Raw genomic sequence first — 24131 nt, forward strand, 5'->3', positions numbered from 1 at the left:
ACACACGGTCTGAGAGATGAGAGGTTAATTACCGATATACCCCCCGCACGTGTACAGAGACACACGTACAGAGACACACTCACTCACACTGGGAGACAGCGCGGAGCGTCAGTGTAACCTGTGTCTCCAGTGTAGCCCTATCAGCTGTGGCTCAGTGGGCAGTGTTCTCGCCTCTGAGTCAGAAGGTTGTGGGTTCAAGTCCCCACTCCAGAGACTTGAGCACAAAAATCTAGGCTGACACTCCAGTACAGTGCCGAGGGAGTGCCACACTGTCGGAGGAGCCGTCTTTCGGATGAGACGTTAAACCGAGGCCCCGTCTGCTCTCTCGGGTGGACGTAAAAGATCCCCAGGCACTATTTTGAAAAAGAGCACGGGAGTTCTCTCTGATATTCTGGCTAATATTTATCCCTCAACCAACATCTAAAAAACAGATTATCTGATCATTATCACCTTGCTGTTTGTGGGAGCTTGCTGTGCGCAAATTGGCTGCCACATTTCCTTACATTACAGCCGTGACTACACTTCAAAAGTTCTTCATTGGCTGTAAAGCGCTTTAGGAGGTCCTGAGGTCATGAGAGTTGCGAGTTGTCTTTACATTCTATCTGTGTCCCACCCTGTGTGCTGTTGTCCTCTCAGGGTAACGATGGAGTGAAGATTGACCTGGACTCGTGTGTCTATGTTGGAGGTAAGAGACATAAACAGGACAGAAATCACTGAATGTAGGCAGACAGCTCCCTCAGTACTGCCCCTCCGACAGTGCAGCGCTCCCTCAGTACTGCCCCTCCGACAGTGCAGCGCTCCCTCAGTACTGCCCCTCCGACAGTGCAGCGCTCCCTCAGTACTGCCCCTCCGACAGTGCAGCGCTCCCTCAGTACTGCCCCTCTGACAGTGCAGCGCTCCCTCAGTACTGCCCCTCCGACAGTGCAGCTCTCCCTCAGTACTGCCCCTCCGACAGTGCACTGTTCCCTCAATACTGCCCCTCCGACAGTGCAGCCCTCCCTCAGTACTGCTCCTCCGACAGTGCACTGTTCCCTCAGTACTGCCCCTCCGACAGTGCACTGTTCCCTCAGTACTGCCCCTCCGACAGTGCAGTGCTCCCTCAGTACTGCCCCTCCGACAGTGCAGCTCTCCCTCAGTACTGCCCCTCCGACAGTGCAGCGCTCCCTCAGTACTGCCCCTCCGACAATGCAACGCTCCCTCAGTACCGCCCCTCCGACAGTGCAGAGCTCCCTCAGTACTGCCCCTCCGACAGTGCAGAGCTCCCTCAGTACTGCCCCTCGGAGTCAAACCACTCGACTGAACACCACCCCCTTGTGTTTGTTCTCTGTAGACGCAGCCGGACGGCCTGCAAACTGGGCTCCAGATCGGAAAAAGAAAGACTTCTCCTGCAGCGACAGACTGGTAACGAAACTCTAACACGTCCGGTCGTACCGAACCCCCACCTCGATTATAAACCTGGATTATATCCCCCCCCTCGATTATAAACCTGGATTATATCCCCCCCCTCGATTATAAACCTGGATTATAGCCCCCCCTCGATTATAAACCTGGATTATATCCCCCCCCTCGATTATAAACATGGATTATATCCCCCCACCTCGATTATAAACCTGGATTATATCCCCCACCCCCTCGATTATAAACATGGATTTTTCTCCCCCCCGCCTCGATTATAAACCTGGATTATATCCCCCCCCCTCGATTATAAACCTGGATTATATCCCCCCACCTCGCTTATAAACCTGGATTATATCCCCCCCCTCGATTATAAACCTGGATTATATCCCCCCCCTCGATTATAAACCTGGATTATATCTCCCCCCCCCCGATTATAAACCTGGATTATATCCCCCCCCCCCCTCGATTATAAACCTGGATTATATCCCCCCCCCTCGATTATAAACCTGGATTATATCCCCCCACCTCGCTTATAAACCTGGATTATATCCCCCCCCTCGATTATAAACCTGGATTATATCCCCCCCTCGATTATAAACCTGGATTATATCTCCCCCCCCGATTATAAACCTGGATTATATCCCCCCCCCAACCTCGATTAGAAACCTGGATTATATCCCCCCCCCTCGATTATAAACCTGGATTATATCCCCCCACTCGATTATAAACTTGGATTATATCCCCCCCCCTCGATTAGAAACCTGGATTATATCCCCCCGCTCGATTATAAACCTGGATTATATCCCCCCCCTCGATTAGAAACCTGGATTATATCCCCCCCCCTCGATTATAAACCTGTATTATATCCCCCCACTCGATTATAAACTTGGATTATATCCCCCCCCCTCGATTAGAAACCTGGATTATATCCCCCCGCTCGATTATAAACCTGGATTATATCCCCCCCCTCGATTAGAAACCTGGATTATATCCCCCCGCTCGATTATAAACCTGGATTATATCCCCCCCCTCGATTATAAACCTGGATTATATCCCCCCCCTCGATTATAAACCTGGATTATATCCCCCCGCTCGATTATAAACCTGGATTATATCCCCCCCCATCGATTATAAACCTGGATTATATCCCCCCCCTCGATTATACACCTGGATTATATCCCCCCCCTCGATTATAAACCTGGATTATATCCCCCCCCCCTCGATTATAAACCTGGATTATATCCCCCCCCTCGATTATAAACCTGGATTATATCCCCCCCCTCGATTATACACCTGGATTATATCCCCCCCCTCGATTATAAACCTGGATTATATCCCCCCCCCCTCGATTATAAACCTGGATTATATCCCCCCCCCTCGATTATAAACCTGGATTATATCTGTAAAGTCTGTGTGTTCTAGTTGTAATTAATAACACACAGACTACAAGATTAAAGTTCAACAGGTCTTTACTGGTTGGAGGTCAGGACTATACTAAATACAATCTTACTACTCAGTGCTTATATACCGGTGGTCACCACCGGTATTACGTATACAGCAGCCAGAGAAAGTAGTACATCTCTTAAGGTGGAACAGGCTTAAGTTCTCTTAAGGTGGAACAGGTTACATACACCACAATCCTCCCTTTTTAGCTTAATAGTCATATCCCCATTTAACATAACATCATAACATATATAACTTCAGGTATAAACAGTTCAAAGGTTCAGTCTCTCAGGAGGCCTTCTGATTCGGTTTGGATAACGCCTTTCAGTGGTCTCTGATTCTTGTTGCTGAGGTGACTCTTCTTGTTGGTTTCCTATGTATTGGACGTCATCATCAGGTACAGTCCCTGCCGAGGTAGATGCTTCAGGTTCATTAACGTCTTCCACAGTTGTCTCTGTCGCAACCATGGGTTCGACCCTTGCTCTCGATTCTACCAGTTGATCCGCATGACGCCTTATCACATTGTTACCAATATCTACTGTGTACATCAGAGGTCCTTGTCTGGCCCGAATTGTTCCGGACTGCCATTTTTCGTTTCCATAGCCCCTTGCCAACACTGGTTGTCCTACTTTGAAACTTCGAGTGGACTTGTTATTAATATGCCGGAACTGTTTGTTTTCCACTTCCCTCCGCACATTTGGTTTTAACAAGTCCAACCTGGACCGCAACCTCCTGTTATAAAACATCATGGCAGGACTTTGGTTAGTCACTGCATGAGCGGCGTTTCGATACGCCATTAGGAAATTGTCCACCTTGTGCTGTAGCGGAATCTGGTCATCGTTCAAGGCCTTTATTGCCTTTTTGAATGTTTGGACAAATCTCTCGGCCAACCCGTTTGTCGCCGGATGATATGGGGCAGAGGTATAATGTTTCACCCCATTCTTCTTTAAGAATTTTTGGAATTCTTCCGACACGAACTGTGGTCCGTTGTCCGAACAGATCTGTTCTGGCAATCCGTTCCTTGCGAATATTGTTCTTAACACCGCAATTGTCTTTTCTGAAGTAGTGGTATTCATCTTGATCACTTCTGGCCATTTGGAATGTGCGTCCACCGCAATTAGGAACATGGAGTCCATGAATGGACCAGCAAAGTCAATATGTACGCGTTGCCATGGGGCTGAAGGCCATTCCCATGGGTGTAGCGGTGCGATCGGAGGTGCATTTTGCACTTTTTGGCACCCAGCGTAGCTTTTCGTCAACTCCTCTATCTGTTGGTCAATACCCGGCCACCATACATAAGCCCTAGCAAGACTTTTCATCTTAACTCCCCCCAGATGACCTTCATGCAGTTCTTTTAGAACTCTTTCCCTTAACTTGGGAGGAATAATCACTCTTGTCCCGTACATCAAAGTACCATGGCAGACGGACAGCTGTTCTCGCCTTGCCGAGAATGCCGGTAACAGAGGATCACCACGTGTTGGCCATCCTTTCACTGTCACCTCGTAGACTCTGGACAGTGTCGGGTCATTCCTGGTTTCTCTTTCAATACTTGCATTGGTGACTGGTAAACACTCGATGATGGTCGAATGAAATAACTCAACAGGGTCAATTTTCGTCGTTTCTTCTTCTTCAGGTAGTGGCAGGCGCGACAGCCCATCAGCATTGCCATGCTGCTTCGTACCTTTGAATTCTATTTGATATTGATGTGCCCCTAGGAAAAGGGACCATCTCTGGAGACGCTGTGCTGTCATCACTGAAACACCCTTCTTAGGGTTAAAAATGGATACCAACGGCTGATGGTCTGTCAGAAGTGTGAATTTTTGGCCCTGCAGGTAATGATTAAACTTCTTCACTCCCCATACAAGGCTGAGAGCCTCCCTATCGATCTGCGCATAGTTGCGCTCAGCGGAGGTCAATGATCTGGATGCAAACGCGACTGGCCTTTCCGTGCCATTTGGCAACTTGTGTGAGAGTACTGCCCCAATACCATATGGAGAAGCATCACAAGCCAACCGAATAGGCAGTGTCGGGTTGAAGTGAGCCAACACTTCCTCTGAGGTGATCAATTCTTTGCTTTTGCGAAATGCCTTCTTACAGTTTTCGCTCCATTCCCATGGTACCCCCTTCTGTAAAAGATCGTTTAGCGGGTGCAGTACCGTGGATAGATTTGGTAGAAATTTATGGTAATAGTTAATCAATCCTAGAAACGACCTCAACTGAGAGACATTATCTGGAGCGGGAGCCTTTACAACTGCCTCTATCTTGTCAGGAGACTTATGAAGCCCCTCCCGGTCAATGACATGACCACAGTACGAGATCCGCTTCTGGAAGAACTCACATTTCTGCCGATTAACTCTAAGTCCATACTCTTTCAGTCTGTTGAGCACCAGTTCCAAGTTTACGAGGTGTTCTTCATCACCATCACCTGTAATCAGAATATCGTCCAGGTAACATTGTGTGCCTGGAATTCCCTGTAATACCTGCTCCATGGCCCTCTGCCAAATTGCTGGAGCCGATGCCACTCCAAAAACCAGCCTATTGTACCGGTACAACCCTCGATGCGTGTTGACCGTGAGGTATTGGCGTGACTCTTCTTCAACCTCCATCTGCAAGTACGCCTGCGCCAGGTCTATCTTGGTGAAGTGTTTCCCGCCAGACAACGAAGCAAAAATATCCTCAATCCGCGGAAGCGGATACTGCACCGTGTGAAGCACCGGATTAACGGTGATTTTGAAATCTCCACAGATGCGAACCTTCCCTGGTTCTCCTGGCTTGTTGCTCGAAGGACGTTTCATAACGGGAACAATGGGCGTAGCCCACTCACTCCAATCTACCTTAGACAGTACACCTGAACGTTCTAGCGCTTCCAGTTCCGCTTCTACAGTAGGTCGTATTGCATAGGGTACCGGTCTGGCTTTAAAAAATTTTGGTTGTGCATGTTCATCAATCTTGATGTTTGCCGTAATTCCTCTCAGTGTTCCCAGTCCCTGCTGGAACACCTCTTTAGCATCATCCAATATTCTGGACAATCGTTTAGGTTTGACATCTGTTTCCCCGGAATCTACCGTTAGTGCCTTCAAGGAGTGCCAGTCCATATTCATTTTCCTAATCCACTCCCGTCCCAGTAGTGGTGGACCTCCTTCAGGTAGCACATATAAGTCCATTACTTGGCTTTCTTCGCCCTTGTGGACCACTTTTACCTCTATCTTTCCGACGGGGTACACTCTTTGCCCCGTGTATGTTTTCAATATAATCTCCGTATCCCGTAGGGGAATATGTTGGAATAACCTTTTGTAATCTTTCTTATTCATGACCGTCAATGCCGATCCAGTGTCCAATTCCATCTTTACTTGGACTCCTGCTATCTGAAGGGTGACCCAAATTGTCTGGAGATCTGCATCCTTACCAACGTTGTGTACTCTTAAGCTACCCAGTTCATTACTGCTAGCGTCTGAATCTGACTTCTGTTCGGTCGAACTGTTCTTTGTCACCTTGTGTACCTTTATGTATTTTCCTTGCGGTGACTTTTTGTTGCTGGTCTTCTTTCCTGACCGGCATACTTTAGCTATGTGGCCAAGCCTGCCACACGTTCTGCATTCTTGGTTTTTAAACCAACACTGGTTCTGATCGTGCGTTGTCTTTCCGCAACGATAACATTTTACAGTACTCAAACCCAATTTATTTGTACTGAGTTCCGGTGACCGTAGCTGCATTACTGCCGTGCCTCTCGCTGCGGCTTCGTGTGCTGCTGCCATAGTGACCGCTTTCTCAAGCGTCAGCTCATTCTCCTCGAGCAATCGCTTTTGTGTATCTTCTTTTAATAAACCACACACAAATTTATCTCGTAGCGCCTCTTGTCAATCTCGTTCCGAATTGACAGTACTTTGCTAGCTTACGCAATTCCATTAAATATTCAGCATTGCTTTCATCCTTCAGCTGCCTTCTGCTGTAAAATTTAAATCATTCCGCTAGCATCAGCGGCGTGGGGTTTAGGTGATTTTTCAGGACAGTAACAATCTCCTCGAACGTCTTATCCGCCGGTTCATCTGGTGATAAAAGGTGTTTCAATTGCCCGTATGTCTTCGCACCCATTAAGTTTAATAATGTTAGTGCTTTCTCTTCATCTGGGATTTTATTTGCTTTACAATAATTTTGTATGCGTTCTACATACATAGCCCAATCTTCGATGTCGCTATCAAAGGTATTAATGTTCCCATGTTTAGGCATCGTTGCAATTTAATTTATTTTTATTTTTATCCAAGATGGCGGCTTCCGCGCTCTTGTCTTCGTCCTCCGCCTACAAAATGGCGGTTTTCCCGTGCTTGGCGGTCTTTACCCTTCCCCCGACGCTGTCTCCGCTTCACCGCGGCTCTCGCGCCTTCAGTTGCCCCCAGACGCTGCGCCTTTTTAGCCTGAATGCGGCCCGGCCCTTATCACCAGCCGCGATCGATGTCCCCGCGCTGCGCCTTTCGGCCCGAATGCGGCCCGGCCCTTATCTCCGGTCGCGATCGATCTCACCGCCCTTATTCCTCCGTCTTCCCTCCCCGTCTGTACAGCCAACGCGGCCGATTTTCTGGTCGCGTCGCTGCCCGGCTTGCCCACTACCGAGGTAGAAAGAAGATAGCTGACAGCCGCTGATGGAGGCTTCGAGTTCAGGATGTCTTCTGCACTCTGGTTTCTCGATGTCTGCCGCGCGACGTGTCTTCCAGCAGGGTGATGAGGGTGGAAACCTCTCTTCGACGTCCGTTCTGTGGACGAAGCCGCCATGGATATAACTGCCGCAGGGTAAGAATCTGACTCGTCGCCACTGTAAAGTCTGTGTGTTCTAGTTGTAATTAATAACACACAGACTACAAGATTAAAGTTCAACAGGTCTTTACTGGTTGGAGGTCAGGACTATATAAAATACAATCTTACGACACAGTGCTTATATACCGGTGGTCAGCACCGGTACTACGTATACAGCAGCCAGAGAAAGTAGTACATCTCTTAAGGTGGAACAGGCTTAAGTTCTCTTAAGGTGGAACAGGTTACATACACCACAATATCCCCCCCCCCTCGATTATAAACCTGGATTATATCCCCCCCTCGATTATATCCCCCCCTCGATTATAAACCTGGATTATATCCCCCCCCTCGATTATAAACCTGGATTATATCCCCCCCCCTCGATTATAAACCTGGATTATATCCCCCCCCCTCGATTATAAACCTGGATTATATCCCCCCCCTCGATTATAAACCTGGATTATATCCCCCCCCCTCGATTATAAACCTGGATTATATCCCCCCCCCCTCGATTATAAACCTGGATTATATCCCCCCCCCCTCGATTATAAACCTGGATTATATCCCCCCCCCCCCTCGATTATAAACCTGGATTATATTCCCCCCCCTCGATTATAAACCTGGATTATATCCCCCCCTCGATTTTAAACCTGGATTATATCCCCCCGCCCTCGATTATAAATCTGGATTATATCCCCCCCCTCGATTATAAACCTGGATTATATCCCCCCCCTCGATTATAAACCTGTATTATATCCCCCCCCTTGATTATAAACCTGGATTATATCCCCCCCCTCGATTATAAACCTGGATTATATCCCCCCCTCGATTATAAACCTGGATTATATCCCCCCCTCGATTATAAACCTGGATTATATCCCCCCCCCCCCCCCTCGATTATAAACCTGGATTATATCCCCCCCCCCTCGATTATAAACCTGGATTATATCCCCCCCCTCGATTATAAACCTGGACTATATCCCCCGCCTCGATTATAAACATGGATTATATCCCGCCCCCCGCCGATTATAAACCACCTGGATTATATCCCCCCCCCTCGATTATAAACCTGGATTATATCCCCCCCCCTCGATAATAAACCTGGATTATATCCCCCCCCCTCGATTATAAACCTGGATTATATCCCCCCCTCGATTATAAACCTGGATTATATCCCCCCCCCCCTCGATTATAAACATGGATTATATCCCCCCACCCTCGATTATAAACCTGGATTATATTCCCCCCCCCCCCCCCCCCGATTATAAACCTGGATTATATCCCCCCCTCGATTATAAACCTGGATTATATCCCCCCCCCCCTCGATTATAAACCTGTATTATATCCCCCCCCTCGATCATAAACCTGGATTATATCCCCCCCCCTTGATAATAAACCTGGATTATATCCCCCCCCCCCCTCGATTATAAACCTGGATTATATCCCCCCCCCCTCGATTATAAACCTGGATTATATCCACCCCCCCTCGATTATAAACCTGGATTATATCCCCCCCCCGATTATAAACCTGGATTATATCCCCCCTCGATTATAAACCTGGATTATATCCCCCCCCCTTGATTATAAACCTGGATTATATCCCCCCCCTCGATTATAAACCTGGATTATATCCCCCCCCTCGATTATAAACCTGGATTATATCCCCCCCCTCGATTATAAACATGGATTATATCCCCCCACCCTCGATTATAAACCTGGATTATATCCCCCCCCCTCGATTATAAACCTGGATTATATCCCCCCCCTCGATTATAAACCTGGATTATATTCCCCCCCCCCTCGATTATAAACCTGGATTATATCCCCCCCCTCGATTATAAACCTGGATTATATCCCCCCCCCCTCGATTATAAACCTGGATTATATCCCCCCCCTCGATTATAAACATGGATTATATACCCCCCCCCCCCCCGATTATAAACCTGGATTATATCCCCCCCCCGCCTCGATTATAAACCTGGATTATATCCCCCCCCCTCGAATATAAACCTGGATTATATCCCCCCCCTCGATTATAAACATGGATTATATACCCCCCCCCCGCCTCGATTATAAACCTGGATTATATCCCCCCCCCTCGAATATAAACCTGGATTATATCAGATCCGGTCGATTATAAATGGTGACTTGTTTAATGGGACGGCTCTCTCTGAACTCCTTGCTCCTTTTCCCGCAGTTTGCCCTGAATGCCGGAATCACGTTCTACACACCAGAGGAATTCTTCCTGGGACGGAAGAAAGCGCCTTTCTGCCTTCCGGAATTTGACCCGGTAACTCAGAATCTGCTGGGAGCAGTTGAGGGTTGGATGGGAGGAGGTCGCTGGGTATAGAGCGGAGCTGGAATCAGGGTAATGTGGGCAGCACGCTCGCCTCTGAGTCAGAAGGCTGTGGCTTCGAGTCCCACTCCAGAGACTTGAGCACAAAAGCTAGGCTGACACTCCCAGTGCAGTGTTGAGGGAGCGCTGCACTATCGGAGGGGCAGTACTGAGGGAGCGCTGCACTATCGGAGGGGCAGTACTGAGGGAGCGCTGCTCCATCGGAGGGGCAGTACTGAGGGAGCGCTGCTCCATCGGAGGGGCAGTACTGAGGGAGCGCTGCACTATCGGAGGGGCAGTACTGAGGGAGCGCTGCTCCATCGGAGGGGCAGTACTGAGGGAGCGCTGCTCCATCGGAGGGGCAGTACTGAGGGAGCGCTGCACTGTCGGAGGGGCAGTACTGAGGGAGTGCTGCACTGTCGGAGGGGCAGTACTGAGGGAGCGCTGCACTGTCGGAGGGGCAGTACTGAGGGAGCGCTGCACTGTCGGAGGGTCAGTATTGAGGGAGCGCTGCACTGTCAGAGGGTCAATACTGAGGGAGCGCTGCACTGTCGGAGGGTCAATACTGAGGGAGCGCTGCACTGTCGGAGGGGCAGTACTGAGGGAGCGCTGCACTGTCGGAGGGGCAGTACTGAGGGAGCGCTGCACTGTCGGAGGGGCAGTACTGAGGGAGCGCTGCACTGTCGGAGGGGCAGTACTGAGGGAGCGCTGCTCCATCGGAGGGGCAGTACTGAGGGAGCGCTGCTCCATCGGAGGGGCAGTACTGAGGGAGCGCTGCACTGTCGGAGGGGCAGTACTGAGGGAGCGCTGCACTGTCGGAGGGGCAGTACTGAGGGAGCGCTGCACTGTCGGAGGGGCAGTACTGAGGGAGCGCTGCACTATTGGAGGGGCAGTACTGAGGGAGCGCTGCACTATCGGAGGGGCAGTACTGAGGGAGCGCTGCACTGTCGGAGGGGCAGTACTGAGGGAGCGCTGCTCCATCGGAGGGGCAGTACTGAGGGAGCGCTGCTCCATCGGAGGGGCAGTACTGAGGGAGCGCTGCTCCATCGGAGGGGCAGTACTGAGGGAGCGCTGCACTGTCGGAGGGGCAGTACTGAGGGAGCGCTGCACTGTCGGAGGGGCAGTACTGAGGGAGCGCTGCACTGTCGGAGGGTCAATACTGAGGGAGCGCTGCACTGTCGGAGGGTCAGTATTGAGGGAGCGCTGCACTGTCGGAGGGGCAGTACTGAGGGAGCGCTGCACTGTCGGAGGGTCAATACTGAGGGAGCGCTGCACTGTCGGAGGGTCAGTATTGAGGGAGCGCTGCACTGTCAGAGGGTCAGTAATGAGGGAACGCTGCACTGTCGGAGGGTCAGTATTGAGGGAGCACTGCACTGTCGGAGGGGGCAGTACTGAAGGAGCGCTGCACTGTCGGAGGGGCAGTACTGAGACAGCCCTGCACTGTCGGAGGCGGCAACACTGCGGGAGCGCTGCACTGTCAGAGGTGCCATCTTTCGGATGAGACCTTAAACTGAGAGCCCTGTCTGCCCTCTCAATTGGACGTACAAGATCCCCTGTCAATATTGGAAGAAGTGCAGGGGGCGTCCTCCCCAGTGTCCTGGGGCCCAATATTTATCCCTCAAATCACCATCACTAAAACAGATGATCTGATCATGAACACATTGCTGTTTGTGGGGGCTTGCTGTGCACAAATTGGCTGCCGCTTTTCCCACATTACAACAGTGACTCCACGTCAAAAAGTACTTCATTGGCTGTAAAGCACTTTGGGACGTCCTGAGGTCGTGAAAGGTAAATGTAAACGTTTCTTTTCCTCAATTCCTTTCAAAACCCTAAAAACCTCAATCAAATCACCCCTTAACCTTCTAGATTCCAGAGAACATGAGCCGAGTTTCTGTAAAATCTCGTAATCTAACCCTCGAAGCCCGGGAAACATTCTGATCAATCGGTAAAGCTTTGGAGACAGTAATCGCGGAAGGGGGCTGGGGGGGAATGAAGGGGATATTCGTACTGGAACGGTAACAGGAACTGGGAGACGCAGAGGGTCACAGTGCACAGCCTAGGGGTCAAACCCATTTCCAGACAGAGGGGGACGAAGGTCACCGCTCTCTGATGGGGGGGTGACGTAAGAAAACTACTAGGCACTTGGTCTAAGCGTTAAACAAAGCTTTAATCAACTGTTTTACAACCCTCCTACAGTGCAGCGCTCCCTCAGTACTGCCCCTCCAACAGTGTAGCGCTCCCTCAGTACTGCCCCTGCGACAGTGTAGCGCTCCCTCAGTACTGCCCCTCCGACAGTGCAGCACTCCCTCAGTACTGCCCCTGCGACAGTGTAGCACTCCCTCAGCACCGCCCCTCCAACAGTGCAGCGCTCCCTCAGCACTGACCCTCCGACAGTGCGGCGCTCCCTCAGTACTGCCCCTCCGACAGTGCAGCGCTCCCTCAGTCCTGCCCCTCCGACAGTGCGGCGCTCCCTCAGTACTGCCCCTCCGACAGTGCAGCGCTCCCTCAGTACTGCCCCTCCGACAGTGCAGCGCTCCCTCAGTACTGCCCCTCCGACAGTGCAGCGCTCCCTCAGTACTGCCCCTCCAACAGTGCAGTGCTCCCTCAATACTGCCCCTCCGACAGTGCAGCGCTCCCTCAGTACTGCACTGAAGCGTCAGCCTAGATTTTTGTGCTCAAGTCTCTGGAGTGGGACTTGAACCCACAACCTTCTGACTCGGGCAAGAGTGCGGCCCACTGAGCCACAGCTGACATATCCTCTGTAATATGGGGAACACAGCAGCCAATTTGTGCACAGCAATGTCCCACAAACAGCAATGAGATAATGATATTGATAGAGTAGATCTGAGATCGCTAGATTTTTGCTAGCCAAGGGTATCAAGGGATAAGGCGGATAATTGGAGTTGGGATACATATCAGGCCTGATCTCATTGAATGACGGAACAGGCTCGAGGGGCTGAATGGCCTGTTCCTGTGTAACAGGCTCGAGGGGCTGAATGGCCTCCTCCTGTTCCTGTGTCACAGGCTCGAGGGGCTGAGTGGCCTCCTCCTGTTCCTGTGTAACAGGCTCGAGGGGGGCTGAATGGCCTCCTCCTCTTCCTGTGTAACAGGCTCGAGGGGGGCTGAATGGCCTCCTCCCGTTCCTGTGTAACAGGCTCGAGGGGCTGAGTGGCCTCCTCCTGTTCCTGTGTAACAGGCTCGAGGGGGTTGAATGGCCTCCTCCTGTTCCTGTGTAACAGTCTCGAGGGGCTGAATGACCTCCTCCTGTTCCTGTGTAACAGGCTCAAGGGGCTGAATGGCCTCCTCCTGTTCCTGTGTAACAGTCTCGAGGGGCTGAATGACCTCCTGTTCCTGTGTAACAGGCTCGAGGGGGTTGAATGGCCTCCTCCTGTTCCTGTGTAACAGTCTCGAGGGGCTGAATGACCTCCTCCTGTTCCTGTGTAACAGGCTCGAGGGGCTGAATGGCCTCCTCCTGTTCCTGTGTAACTGGCTCGAGGGGAGCTGAATGGCCTTTTCCTTTTCCAGTATAACAGGTTTGAGGGGCTGAATGGCCTCCTCCTGTTCCTGTGTAACAGGCTCGAGGGGCTGAATGGCTTCCTCCCGCTCCTGTGTAACAGGCTCGAGGGGCTGAATGGCCTCCTCCCATTCCTGTGTAAACGACGAAGGAGATTCCGACTCTGCTCGCGTTTGTTTTGACCTCCTGTTCTTATGTGCACTCACCATCTGCCTCGCTCTCTCTCTTTCAGAGGAACCTCGACCTCAACATCCCGCAGTACGAGCCTCCTTCTGCTTCCCTCACGTCGTCCGGATCCGAGGTGGTCGTGGCGGTTGGCTTCCCCGGCTGTGAGTATTCACGCATTCCCTCGCTCGTTCGTTCCCCTATCTCCGCGTCGCCCTGCACCCCCCCCCCCCCCCCCCACCCCGGGAAACAGGGGCCTTTCCCTAAGTATTACATAAAGTCGGGACTGTTTTACTGCTTTGGCACGGTCTACGTATCGCACTGCTGGATTTTCATCCCGCTTCCATGTAATCATCAGCCTTGCGAATAAATCCCGACTGTTGGTTTAGCCTGAAGGTGCTGGTCCGTCAGTGCGAATGCTGACCCGCTTTTGGAGCCACGGCCCGCTGATACGATACCCTACCCATACGTATGTGGGGTTGAGCTGAACTAGGGTGGGAGGAGGCTCATGTGGAGCACCAACACCAGCACAGACCTGTTGGGCCGAATGGCCTCTTTCTATGCTGTAAATTCTACGTAATTCCATCCCACTCACTCGCGTGCACACATTTAGCCTCAAGCGTTGAATCACGTAGCACAGAAGGAGGCCATTCGTCCCATCGTGCCTGGACTGGTTCCCTGAAAGAGCTATCCAATTAATCCCACTCTCCCCCCCGTCCCCCCCCCCACTCTTACCCCCAGAACCCTGCAATGTTTTCCTTTTTAAGTATTTATCCAATTCCCTTTTTTGAAATTACTATTTAATCTGCTTCCACCGCCCTTTCAACCATCACGTTCCAGATCACAGCAACTCGCTGCGTAAATAAATGTTTCCTCATGTCACCTCTGGTTCTTTTACCAGTTATCTTAAATCTGTGTCCTCTGGTTACCGACCCTCCTGCCACTGGAAACAGTTTCTCCCTGTCTACTCTTCTCAAAACCCCTCATGATTTTGAACACCTCTATCAAATCTCCCCTTAACCTTCTCTGCTCCAAGGAGAACAATCCCAGCTTCTCCAGTCTCTCCACATTAACTGAAGTCTCTCATCCCCGGTACCATTCTAGTAAATCTCCCCTTAACCTTCTCTGCTCCAAGGAGAACAATCCCAGCTTCTCCAGTCTCTCCACATCACTGAAGTCCCTCATCCCCTGGTACCATTCTAGTAAATCTCCCCTTAACCTTCTCTGCTCCAAGGAGAACAATCCCAGCTTCTCCAGTCTCTCCACATAACTGAAGTCCCTCATCCCTGGTACCATTCTAGTAAATCTCCCCTTAACCTTCTCTGCTCCAAGGAGAACAATCCCAGCTTCTCCAGTCTCTCCACATCACTGAAGTCCCTCATCCCCGGTACCATTCTAGTAAATCTCCCCTTAACCTTCTCTGCTCCAAGGAGAACAATCCCAGCTTCTCCAGTCTCTCCACATCACTGAAGTCTCTCATCCCCTGGTACCATTCTAGTAAATCTCCCCTTAACCTTCTCTGCTCCAAGGAGAACAATCCCAGCTTCTCCAGTCTCTCCACATCACTGAAGTCCCTCATCCCTGGTACCATTCTAGTAAATCTCCCCTTAACCTTCTCTGCTCCAAGGAGAACAATCCCAGCTTCTCCAGTCTCTCCACATCACTGAAGTCCCTCATCCCCGGTACCATTCTAGTAAATCTCCTCTGCACCCTCTCTAAGGCCTTGACTTCCTTCCTAAAGTGCGGTGCCCAGACTTGGACACAATACTCCAACTGAGGCCTAATGAGGGTTTTATAAAGGCTTAGCATAGCCTGCTTTTGTACTCTATTCCTCTATTAATAAAGTCAAGGATCCTGTATGCTTTTTTAACAGCCTTCTCAACTTGTCCTGCCACCTTCTAAGATTTGTGTACAGACACCCCGAGGCCTCTCTGTTCCTGCACCCTCTTTAAAACTGGACCATTTAGTTTATATTGCCTCTCCTCATTCTTCCTACCAAAATGAATCACTTCACACTTCTCTACATTAAATTTAATCTGCCACGTTTCTGCCCATTTCACCAGTCTGGCTACATCCTCCTGAAGTCTGTTACTATCCTCCTCATTGTTTACTACATTTCCGGATTTTACACATAGGACATAAGTCCCTCATAACATAAGAAATAGGAGCAGGAGTAGGCCAATGGGCCCCTCGAGCCTGCTCCGCCATTCAATAAGATCATGGCTGATCTGATCCTAACCGCCAATCTACTATCACAGAACCATCTCCTGAACAGAATTAGACACATGAAATAGGAGCAGGATCAGGCTACATGGCCCCTGGGCCCGCTCCGCTACCCACAGGGCCATGACCGATCCGAACCTAGACTCATGTCCAAATTCCTGCCCGCTCCCCGTAACCCTTAATTCCCTTTACTTCTAGGAAACTGTCTATTTCTGTTTTAAATTTATGTAATGATGTAGCCTCTACAGCTTTTTGGGGCAGCATATTCCATGGACCTACCACCCTCTGAGTGAAGTAGTTCCTCCTCATCTCAGTTTTGAAAGAGCAGCCCCTTATTCTAAGACTATACCCCCTAGTTCTAGTTTCACCCATCATCGGGAGCATCCTCACCGCATCCACCCGATCAAGCCCCTTCACAATCTTATATGTTTCAATAAGATCGCCTCTCATTCTTCTGAACTCCAATGAGTAGAGTCCCAATCTACTCAACCTCTCCTCATATGTCCATCCCCTCATCCCCGGGATCAACCGAGTGAACCTTCTTTGTACTGACTCGAGAGCAAGTATGTACTTTCTTAAGTATGGACACCAAAACTGTATGCAGTATTCCAGGTGCGGTCTCACCAATACCTTGTACAACTGAAGCAATACCTCCCTATTTTTATATTCTATCACCCTAGCAATGAAAGCCAACATTCCATTGGCCTTCTTAATCACTTGCTGCACTTGCATACTAACCTTTTGAGTTTCGTGCACCAGGACCCCCAGATCCTTTTGTACTTCAGTACTTTCCAGTTTCTTGCCATTAAGATAATAACTTGCACTACGATTTTTCCTGCCAAAGTGCATAACCTCACACTTTCCAGTATTGTATTCCATCTGCCAAATCTCTGCCCACTTACTTAGCCTGTCTATGTCCCCTTGCAGGTATTTTATGTCTTCCTCACTCACTACTTTCCCTCCCATCTTAGTATCATCTGCAAACTTTGATATGTTACACTTGGTCCCCTCCTCCAAATCGTTAATATAGATTGTAAAGAGTTGGGGACCCAGCACTGACCCCTGCGGAACACCACTAGTTACTGATTGCCAGTCTGAGAATGAACCATTTATCCCAACTCTCTGCCTTCTGTTAGATAGCCAATCCTCTATCCATGCCAGAATATTACCCCCAATCCTGTGATTTTTTATCTTAAGCAATAATCTTTTGTGTGGCACCTTGTCAAATGCCTTTTGGAAGTCTAAATACACTACGTCCACTGGTTCCCCTTTATCCACCCTATATGTTACTTCCTCAAAGAACTCCAGCAAATTTGTCAAACATGACTTCCCCTTCATAAAACCATGCTGACTTTGTCCTATTAAATTATGTTTATCCAAATGTCCTGTTACTGTCTCCTTAATAATGGACTCCAAAATTTTACCTACCACAGATGTTAGGCTAACTGGTCTATAGTTTCCAGCCTTCTGTCTACTTCCCTTTTTAAATAAGGGTGTTACATTAGCAGTTTTCCAGTCTGCCGGGACCTTTGCTGAGTCCAGGGAGTTTTGGAAAATTATTACCAATGCATCCACAATCCCTACCGTCACTTCCCTCAAGACCCTAGGATGTAAGCCATCAGGTCCAGGTGATTTATCCGCCATGAGTCCCATTATTTTACCGAGTACCACTTCCTTAGTGATTTTGATCGTGTTTAGCTCCTCCCCCCCCCCATAGCCCCCTGTTTGTCCAGTGTTGGGATATTCTTAGTGTCCTCTACTGTAAAGACTGATACAAAATATTCATTCAGTGTTTTTGCCATCTCCATATTTCCCACCATTAATTTCCCGGTCTCATCCTCTAAGGGACCAACATTTACTTTAGCCACCCTTTTTCTTTTTATATAACTATAAAAACTCTTACTATCTGTTTTTATATTTTTTGCTAATTTACTTTCATAATCTATCTTCCCTTTCTTAATCAATCTTTTTGTTATTTTTTGCTGTCTTTTAAAGTTTTCCCAATCCTCTATCCTCCCACTAGATTTGGCTACCTTATTATATGCCCTTGTTTTTAGTCGAATACTATCCTTAATTTCTTTACTTAGCCACGGATGGCTGTCTTTTCTTTTACACCCTTTTCTTCTCAGTGGAATATATTTTTTTTGGAAGTTGTAAAATAACTCCTTAAATGTACACCACTGATCATGTATCGTCTTACCCTTTAATCTATTTTCCCAATCCACTCTACTCAATTCCGCTCTCATACCTTCATAGTCTCCTTTATTCAAGCTTAGCACGCTCGTTTGAGATCCAACCTTCTCACCCTCTAATTGAATATGGAATTCAACCATGTTATGGTCACTCATTCCAAGGGGATCCTTTACTAGGACATTTTTAATTAATCCTGTCTCGTTACACAGGACCAGATCTAAGGTTGCTTGCCCCCTGGTCGGTTCAGTTACATACTGCTCAAGAAACCCATCCCTAATACACTCCATGAACTCATCCTCAAGGCAGCCCTGCCCAATTTGATTTGTCCAATTAATATGATAGTTAAAATCCCCCATAATTATAGATGTTCCCTTATTACAAGCCTCAACTATTTCCTGATTGATACTCCTTCCAACAGAGTTGCAACTGTTCGGAGGCCTATAGACTACGCCCACTAGTGTTTTTTTCCCCTTATTATTCCTTACCTCCACCCAAACTGTTTCATTATCCTGATCTTTTGACCCAATATCATTTCTCTGTATCTTAGTTCCATGGTACCATTTTAATAAATCTCCCCTTAACATAGAAACATAGAAAAATAGGAGCAGGAGTCGGCCATTTGGCCCGTCGAGCCTGCTCCGCCATTCAATATGATCATGGCTGATCCTCTATCTCAATACCATATTCCTGCTCTTTCCCCATACCCCTTGATCCCTTTTGTGTCTAGAAATCTATCTATCTCCTTCTTAAATATATTCAGTGACTTGGCCTCCACAGCCTTCTGTGGTAGAGAATTCCACAGGATCACCACCATCTGAGTGAAGACATTTCTCCTCATCTCAGTCCTAAATGTCCTGTCCCGTATCCTGGGACTGTGACCCCTCGTTCTAGACCCCCCAGGCAGGGGAAACATCCTCCCTGCATCCAGTCTGTCTAGCCCTGTCAGAATTTTATACATTTCAATGAGATCCCCTCTCGTTCTTCTAAACTCTAGTGAATACAGGCCTAGTCGACCCAATCTCTTCTCATACGACAGTCCTGCTATCCCAGGAATCAGTCTGGTGAACCTTCGCTGCACTCCCTCTGTGGCAAGTATATCCTTTCTTAGGTAAGGAGACCAAAACTGCACACAGTACTCCAGGTTTGGTCTCACCAAGGCCCTGTATAACTGTAGTAAGTCACCCTTGCTCCTGTACTCAAATCCTCTTACAATGAAGGCCAACATACCATTTGCCTTCCTAACTGCTTGCTGCACCTGCATGTTTGCTTTCAGTGACTGGTGTACAAGGACACCCAGGTCCCTTTGTACATCAGCATTTCCCAATCTATCACCATTTAAATAATACGCTGCCTTTGTTTTTCCTACCGAAGTGGATAACTTCACATTTATCCATGTTATACTGCATCTGCCATGTATTTGCCCACTCACTCAACTTGTCTAAATCGCCTTGAAGCCTCTTTGCATCCTCCTCACAACTCACAATCCCACCTAGTTTCGTGTCGTCAGCAAACTTGGAAATATTACATTTGGTTCCCTCATCCAAATCATTGATATATACTGTGAATAGCTGGGGCCCAAGCACTGATCCCTGCAGTACCCCACTAGTCACCGCCTGCCACCCTGAAAAAGACCCATTTATTCCTACTCTCTGTTTCCTGCCTGTTAACCAAGTTTCAATCCATGCCAGTATATTACCCCCAATCCCATGTGCTTTAATTTTGCACACTAACCTCTTTTGTGGGACTTTATCAAAGGCCTTCTGAAAATCCAAATACATCACAGCCACTGGTTCTCCCTTATCTATTCTACCAGTTACATCCTCAAAAAACTCCAGTAGGTTTGCCAAACACGATTTCCCTTTCATAAATCCATGTTGACTTTGTCTAATCCCGTTGATATTTTCTAAGTGTCCTGTTATCACATTTGCTAACACTTACGGATAAATAAGCGATAATCGAGGCTCCAAGTGGCACTGTCTTGATTAAGTACCTGAGTAATCAATAGTGAGGCTCCTGCCACCATTGGGTTTCCGGACCGGCCAATGAGGTGAGCATCTGTGTAATCATATGACTCGGGAATAAATCCCGACTGTCAGTTAAGCCTGAAGGTGTCGGTCCGACGGTGTGAAACTGTCCCGCTCAGGTGGTCCCCAGGGCATAGTCCCCTGATACGACAGTGGCCATTAGTCATGCGACACCCTACCCCACTCAGATTAAAACTGTGAGAGATAGGAGCAGGAGTCGGCCATTCGGCCACCTCGAGCCTGCTCCGCCATTCAATAAGATCATGGCTGATCTTCAACCTCAACTCCACTTTCCCGCCCGATCTCCATATCCCTTGATTCCCCTAGTCCCCAAAAATCTATCGATCTCTGTCTTGAATATACTCCAAGACTGAGCCTCCACAGCCCTCTGGGGCAGAGAATTCCAAAGATTCACCACCCTCTGAGTGAAGAAATTTCCTCCTCATCTCAGTCCTAAATGGCCAACCCCTTATCCTGAGACTGTGGCCCCTCTGGACTCTCCAGCCAGTGGGTAACAACCTCTCAGCATCTACCCTGTCAAGCCCTCTGAGAATTTCATGTTTCAATGAGATCACCTCTCATTCTTCTAAACTCCAGAGAGCATAGGCCCAGTCTACTCAATTTCTCCTCATAGGACAGCCCTCTCATCCCAGGATTGGCTCTCTCAGTTACTACGCATTGCCTTGCTCTGATCCTTGTTTCTCTTCTTTTCCCCCCTCCCACTCCTCATCCCACCACAGCGGGCAAATCCACTTTTATCAAGGAGTTCTTGGTGCCGGAGGGATATGTGTGCGCCAACAGGGTGAGTGGAAAACACCGTTGGATGACCTTTTAAGGGTGCGGGGTTGGGGGTCGTGGAGCGGGGTATTGAACCTTTGCGACACGTTGCTGGAGCGGGCTAGGGAGAGGGAGGCCCCGTATTCAGCAGTGCCCACTGGCTGTTAGGATGAGGAGGAGGCCATTCAGCCCCTCGAGACCGTTCCACCCATTCAATCATAGGAACAGGAGGAGGCCATTCAGCCCCTCGAGACCGTTCTACTCATTCAATCATAGGAACAGGAGGAGGCCATTCAGCCCCTCGAGACCGTTCCACCCATTCAATCATAGGAACAGGAGGAGGCCAATCAGCCCCTCGAGACCGTTCCACCCATTCAATCGTAGGAGCAGGAGGAGGCCATTCAGCCCCTCGAGCCTGTTCCACCCATTCAATCATAGAAACAGGAGGAGGCCATTCAGCCCCTCGAGCCTGTTCCACCTATTCAATCATAGGAACAGGGGGAGGCCATTCAGTCCCTCGAGCCTGTTCCACCCATTCAAGCATGGGAACAGAGGGAGGCCATTCAGCCCCTCGAGCCTGTTCCACCCATTTAATCATAGGAACAGGGGGAGGCCATTCAGTCCCTCGAACCTGTTCCACCCATTCAAGCATGGGAACAGGGGGAGGCCATTCAGCCCCCCTCGAGCCTGTTACACAGGAACAGGAGGAGGCCATTCAGCACCTCGAGACTGTTACACAGGAGGAGGCCATTCAGCCCCTCAAGACTGTTACACAGGAACGGGAGGAGGCCCATTCAGCCCCTTGAGACTGTTACACACAAACAGGAGGAGGCCATTCAGCCCCTCGATCCAGTTACAGAGGAACAGGAGGAGGCCATTCAGCCCCTCGAGCCCGTTCCGCCCATTCAATCAGATCATGGCTGATCTGTGTCTTAACTCCATCTACCCGTCTTTGTTCCGTATCCCTTAATAACCTTAAGCTAACAAAAATCTATCGATCTCCGCCTTGAAAGTTCCAATTGTCCCCCAGCCTCAACAACTTTTCGGGGGAGAGAGTTCCAGATTTCCACTACCCATTGTGTGAGGAAGTGCCTCCCGACATCACCCCTGAACGGCCTGGCTCTAATTTTAAGGTTTGTTCCAGACTCCCCGCCCACCAGAGGAAAGAGTTTCTCTCTATTTACCCTATCAACTCCTTCAATCGTCTTAAACACCTCGATCAGATCACCCCTTAATCTTCTAAACTGGAGGGAATACATCCCTCGTCATTTAAGCCTTTTTTAAGCAATAGATTGGGAAAAGGGGAAGTGCAACGAGACCTGGGTGTCCTTGTGCACCAGTCGCTGAAGGTAAGCATACAGGTGCAGCAGGCGGTTGATGCGCTATCAATTACTCATAAAAGACGGAGAGTTAGGAGAGTAACTAAAAGGCTTTTATTAGCAAAGAACAGAGCATGCCTCTCGTGGTTGCCTGGTATCCAAAAGGGCAGGGGGCTGCAGAGCAGTCACCTTTATACCCGGGCATGTGGGTGGAGCCAGGGGCGGAGTCAGCTGAGGCATGCATAGGCACAACAGTGTGCAACAACAACAACAACAACAGTGGTTTACCACATTCACCCCTTGTTTAAAATTGAGTCCGGCGGGGTGAAGTGTACTAAACGTTCGTGTAAACTAAAAGCTCGTGTAATTAAGTCTATCAGGTGGCCTTGTATGCCGTCCTGATCGTCGTAGCAGCGGCGGTGATGGTGCAGCATCCAACTCCGAACCTGGCGTCTCGTTGAGAGGTTGTGTAGTCAATGGCTGATCCTGGGGCTGCGGCATGCCGTCTACAGGGGTCGGGGTGTGGGTAGTGGTGGGTGGCGATGGTGGTGTCTCAGGGGCACCCGAAGGTGCGAGGTCTCGTGTGGAGACTGTCCTCCCGCCCGTCTGGGTACGCTACGTAAGTATACTGGGGGTAGGCGTGGGTAGTGGTGGGTGGCGAAGGAAGTGTTTCGGGAGCACCCGAAGGTGCGAGGTCTCGTATGGAGACTGTGTCCTCCCGCCCGTCCGGGTACACCACGTAAGCATACTGAGGGTTGGCGTGGAGGAGGCTCACCCTCTCGACCAGGGGGTCCGTCTTATGGGACCTCACGTGCTTCCGCAGTAGGACGGGTCCTGGAGAAGTCAGCCATGTCGGTAACGAGATCCCCGATGTGGACTTCCTGGGGAAGGAGAACATTCTCTCATGAGGGGTGGTATTGGTGGCTGTACAAAGCAGTGACCGAATGGAATGGAGCGCCGCAGGGAGGACCTCCTGCCAGCGAGAGGTCGGAAGTTTAAAAGGACTGCCTTCCAGACCGTCGCATTCTCTCTTTCCACCTGGCCATTCCCCCGGGGGTTGTAGCTGGTGGTCCTGCTTGTAGCAATACCTCTCGCGAGCAGGTACTGACGAAGTTCGTCGCTCATAAAGGATGAGCCCCTGTCGCTATGAATATAGCTAGGGAAACCGAACAAGGCGAAGAGGTCATTCAGACATTTAATGACCATGGTACTGGTCATGTCTGAGCAAGGGATGGCAAACGGGAAATGGGAGTACTCGTCAATTATATTGAGGAAGTACACATTGCGGTCAGAGGAGGGCAGGGACCCTTTAAAATCGCCGCTCAGCCGCTCGAAGGGGCGCGTGGCTTTGATCAGGCTCGCTCTGTCTGGCCTATAAAAATGCGGTTTGCACTCGGCACAGGTTTGGCAGTTCCTGGTCAGGGTCCTGACCTCCTCGATGGAGTAGGGCAGGTTACGGGATTTGATGAAATGGAAGAACCTGGTGACCCCCGGGTGGCAGAGGTCATTGTGGAGGGTCTTCAGTCTATCAACCTGCGCGTTGGCGCATGTACCACGTGATAGGGCATCTGGGGGCTCATTGAGTTTCCCGGGCCGGTACAAGATATCGTAATTGTAGGTGGAGAGTTCGATTCTCCACCTCAAGATCTTGTCATTCTTGATTTTGCCCCTCTGCTTATTATTAAACATAAAAGCTACTGAACGCTGGTCAGTGAGCAGGGTAAATCGTTTTCCGGCCAGGTAATGCCTCCAATGTCGCACCGCTTCCACAATGGCCTGAGCCTCCTTTTCGACAGAGGAGTGTCGAATCTCGGGGCCCTGGAGGGTCCTTGAGAAAAAGGCCACGGTCTCCCTGCCTGGTTAAGGGTTGCAGCTAGGGCAAAGTCGGATGCGTTGCTTTCCACTTGGAAAGGGATGGACTCATCCACTGCGTGCATTGTGGCCTTCGCAAT

The 24131-nt window shown here is 49.7% G+C and overlaps 1 protein-coding gene across 1 annotated transcript in view; it reads left to right on the forward strand.

Annotated features, from left to right (window-relative positions):
* The window catches only part of pnkp (polynucleotide kinase 3'-phosphatase), a 77907-nt gene that overhangs the window by 48643 nt on the left and 5133 nt on the right, over positions 1–24131 (forward strand). The window contains exons 9-13 of the mRNA XM_085984382.1: positions 637–685; positions 1331–1401; positions 9827–9919; positions 13711–13807; positions 20824–20885. Of these exons, the coding sequence (XP_085840508.1) occupies positions 637–685; positions 1331–1401; positions 9827–9919; positions 13711–13807; positions 20824–20885 (372 nt within the window). The remainder of the gene's footprint in view (positions 1–636; positions 686–1330; positions 1402–9826; positions 9920–13710; positions 13808–20823; positions 20886–24131) is intronic.

This window comes from Somniosus microcephalus, chromosome 4, assembly GCF_052327205.1.
Source record: "Somniosus microcephalus isolate GS21.2 chromosome 4, FLI_Smic_1.0, whole genome shotgun sequence".
Taxonomy (NCBI): Eukaryota; Metazoa; Chordata; class Chondrichthyes; order Squaliformes; family Somniosidae; genus Somniosus; species Somniosus microcephalus.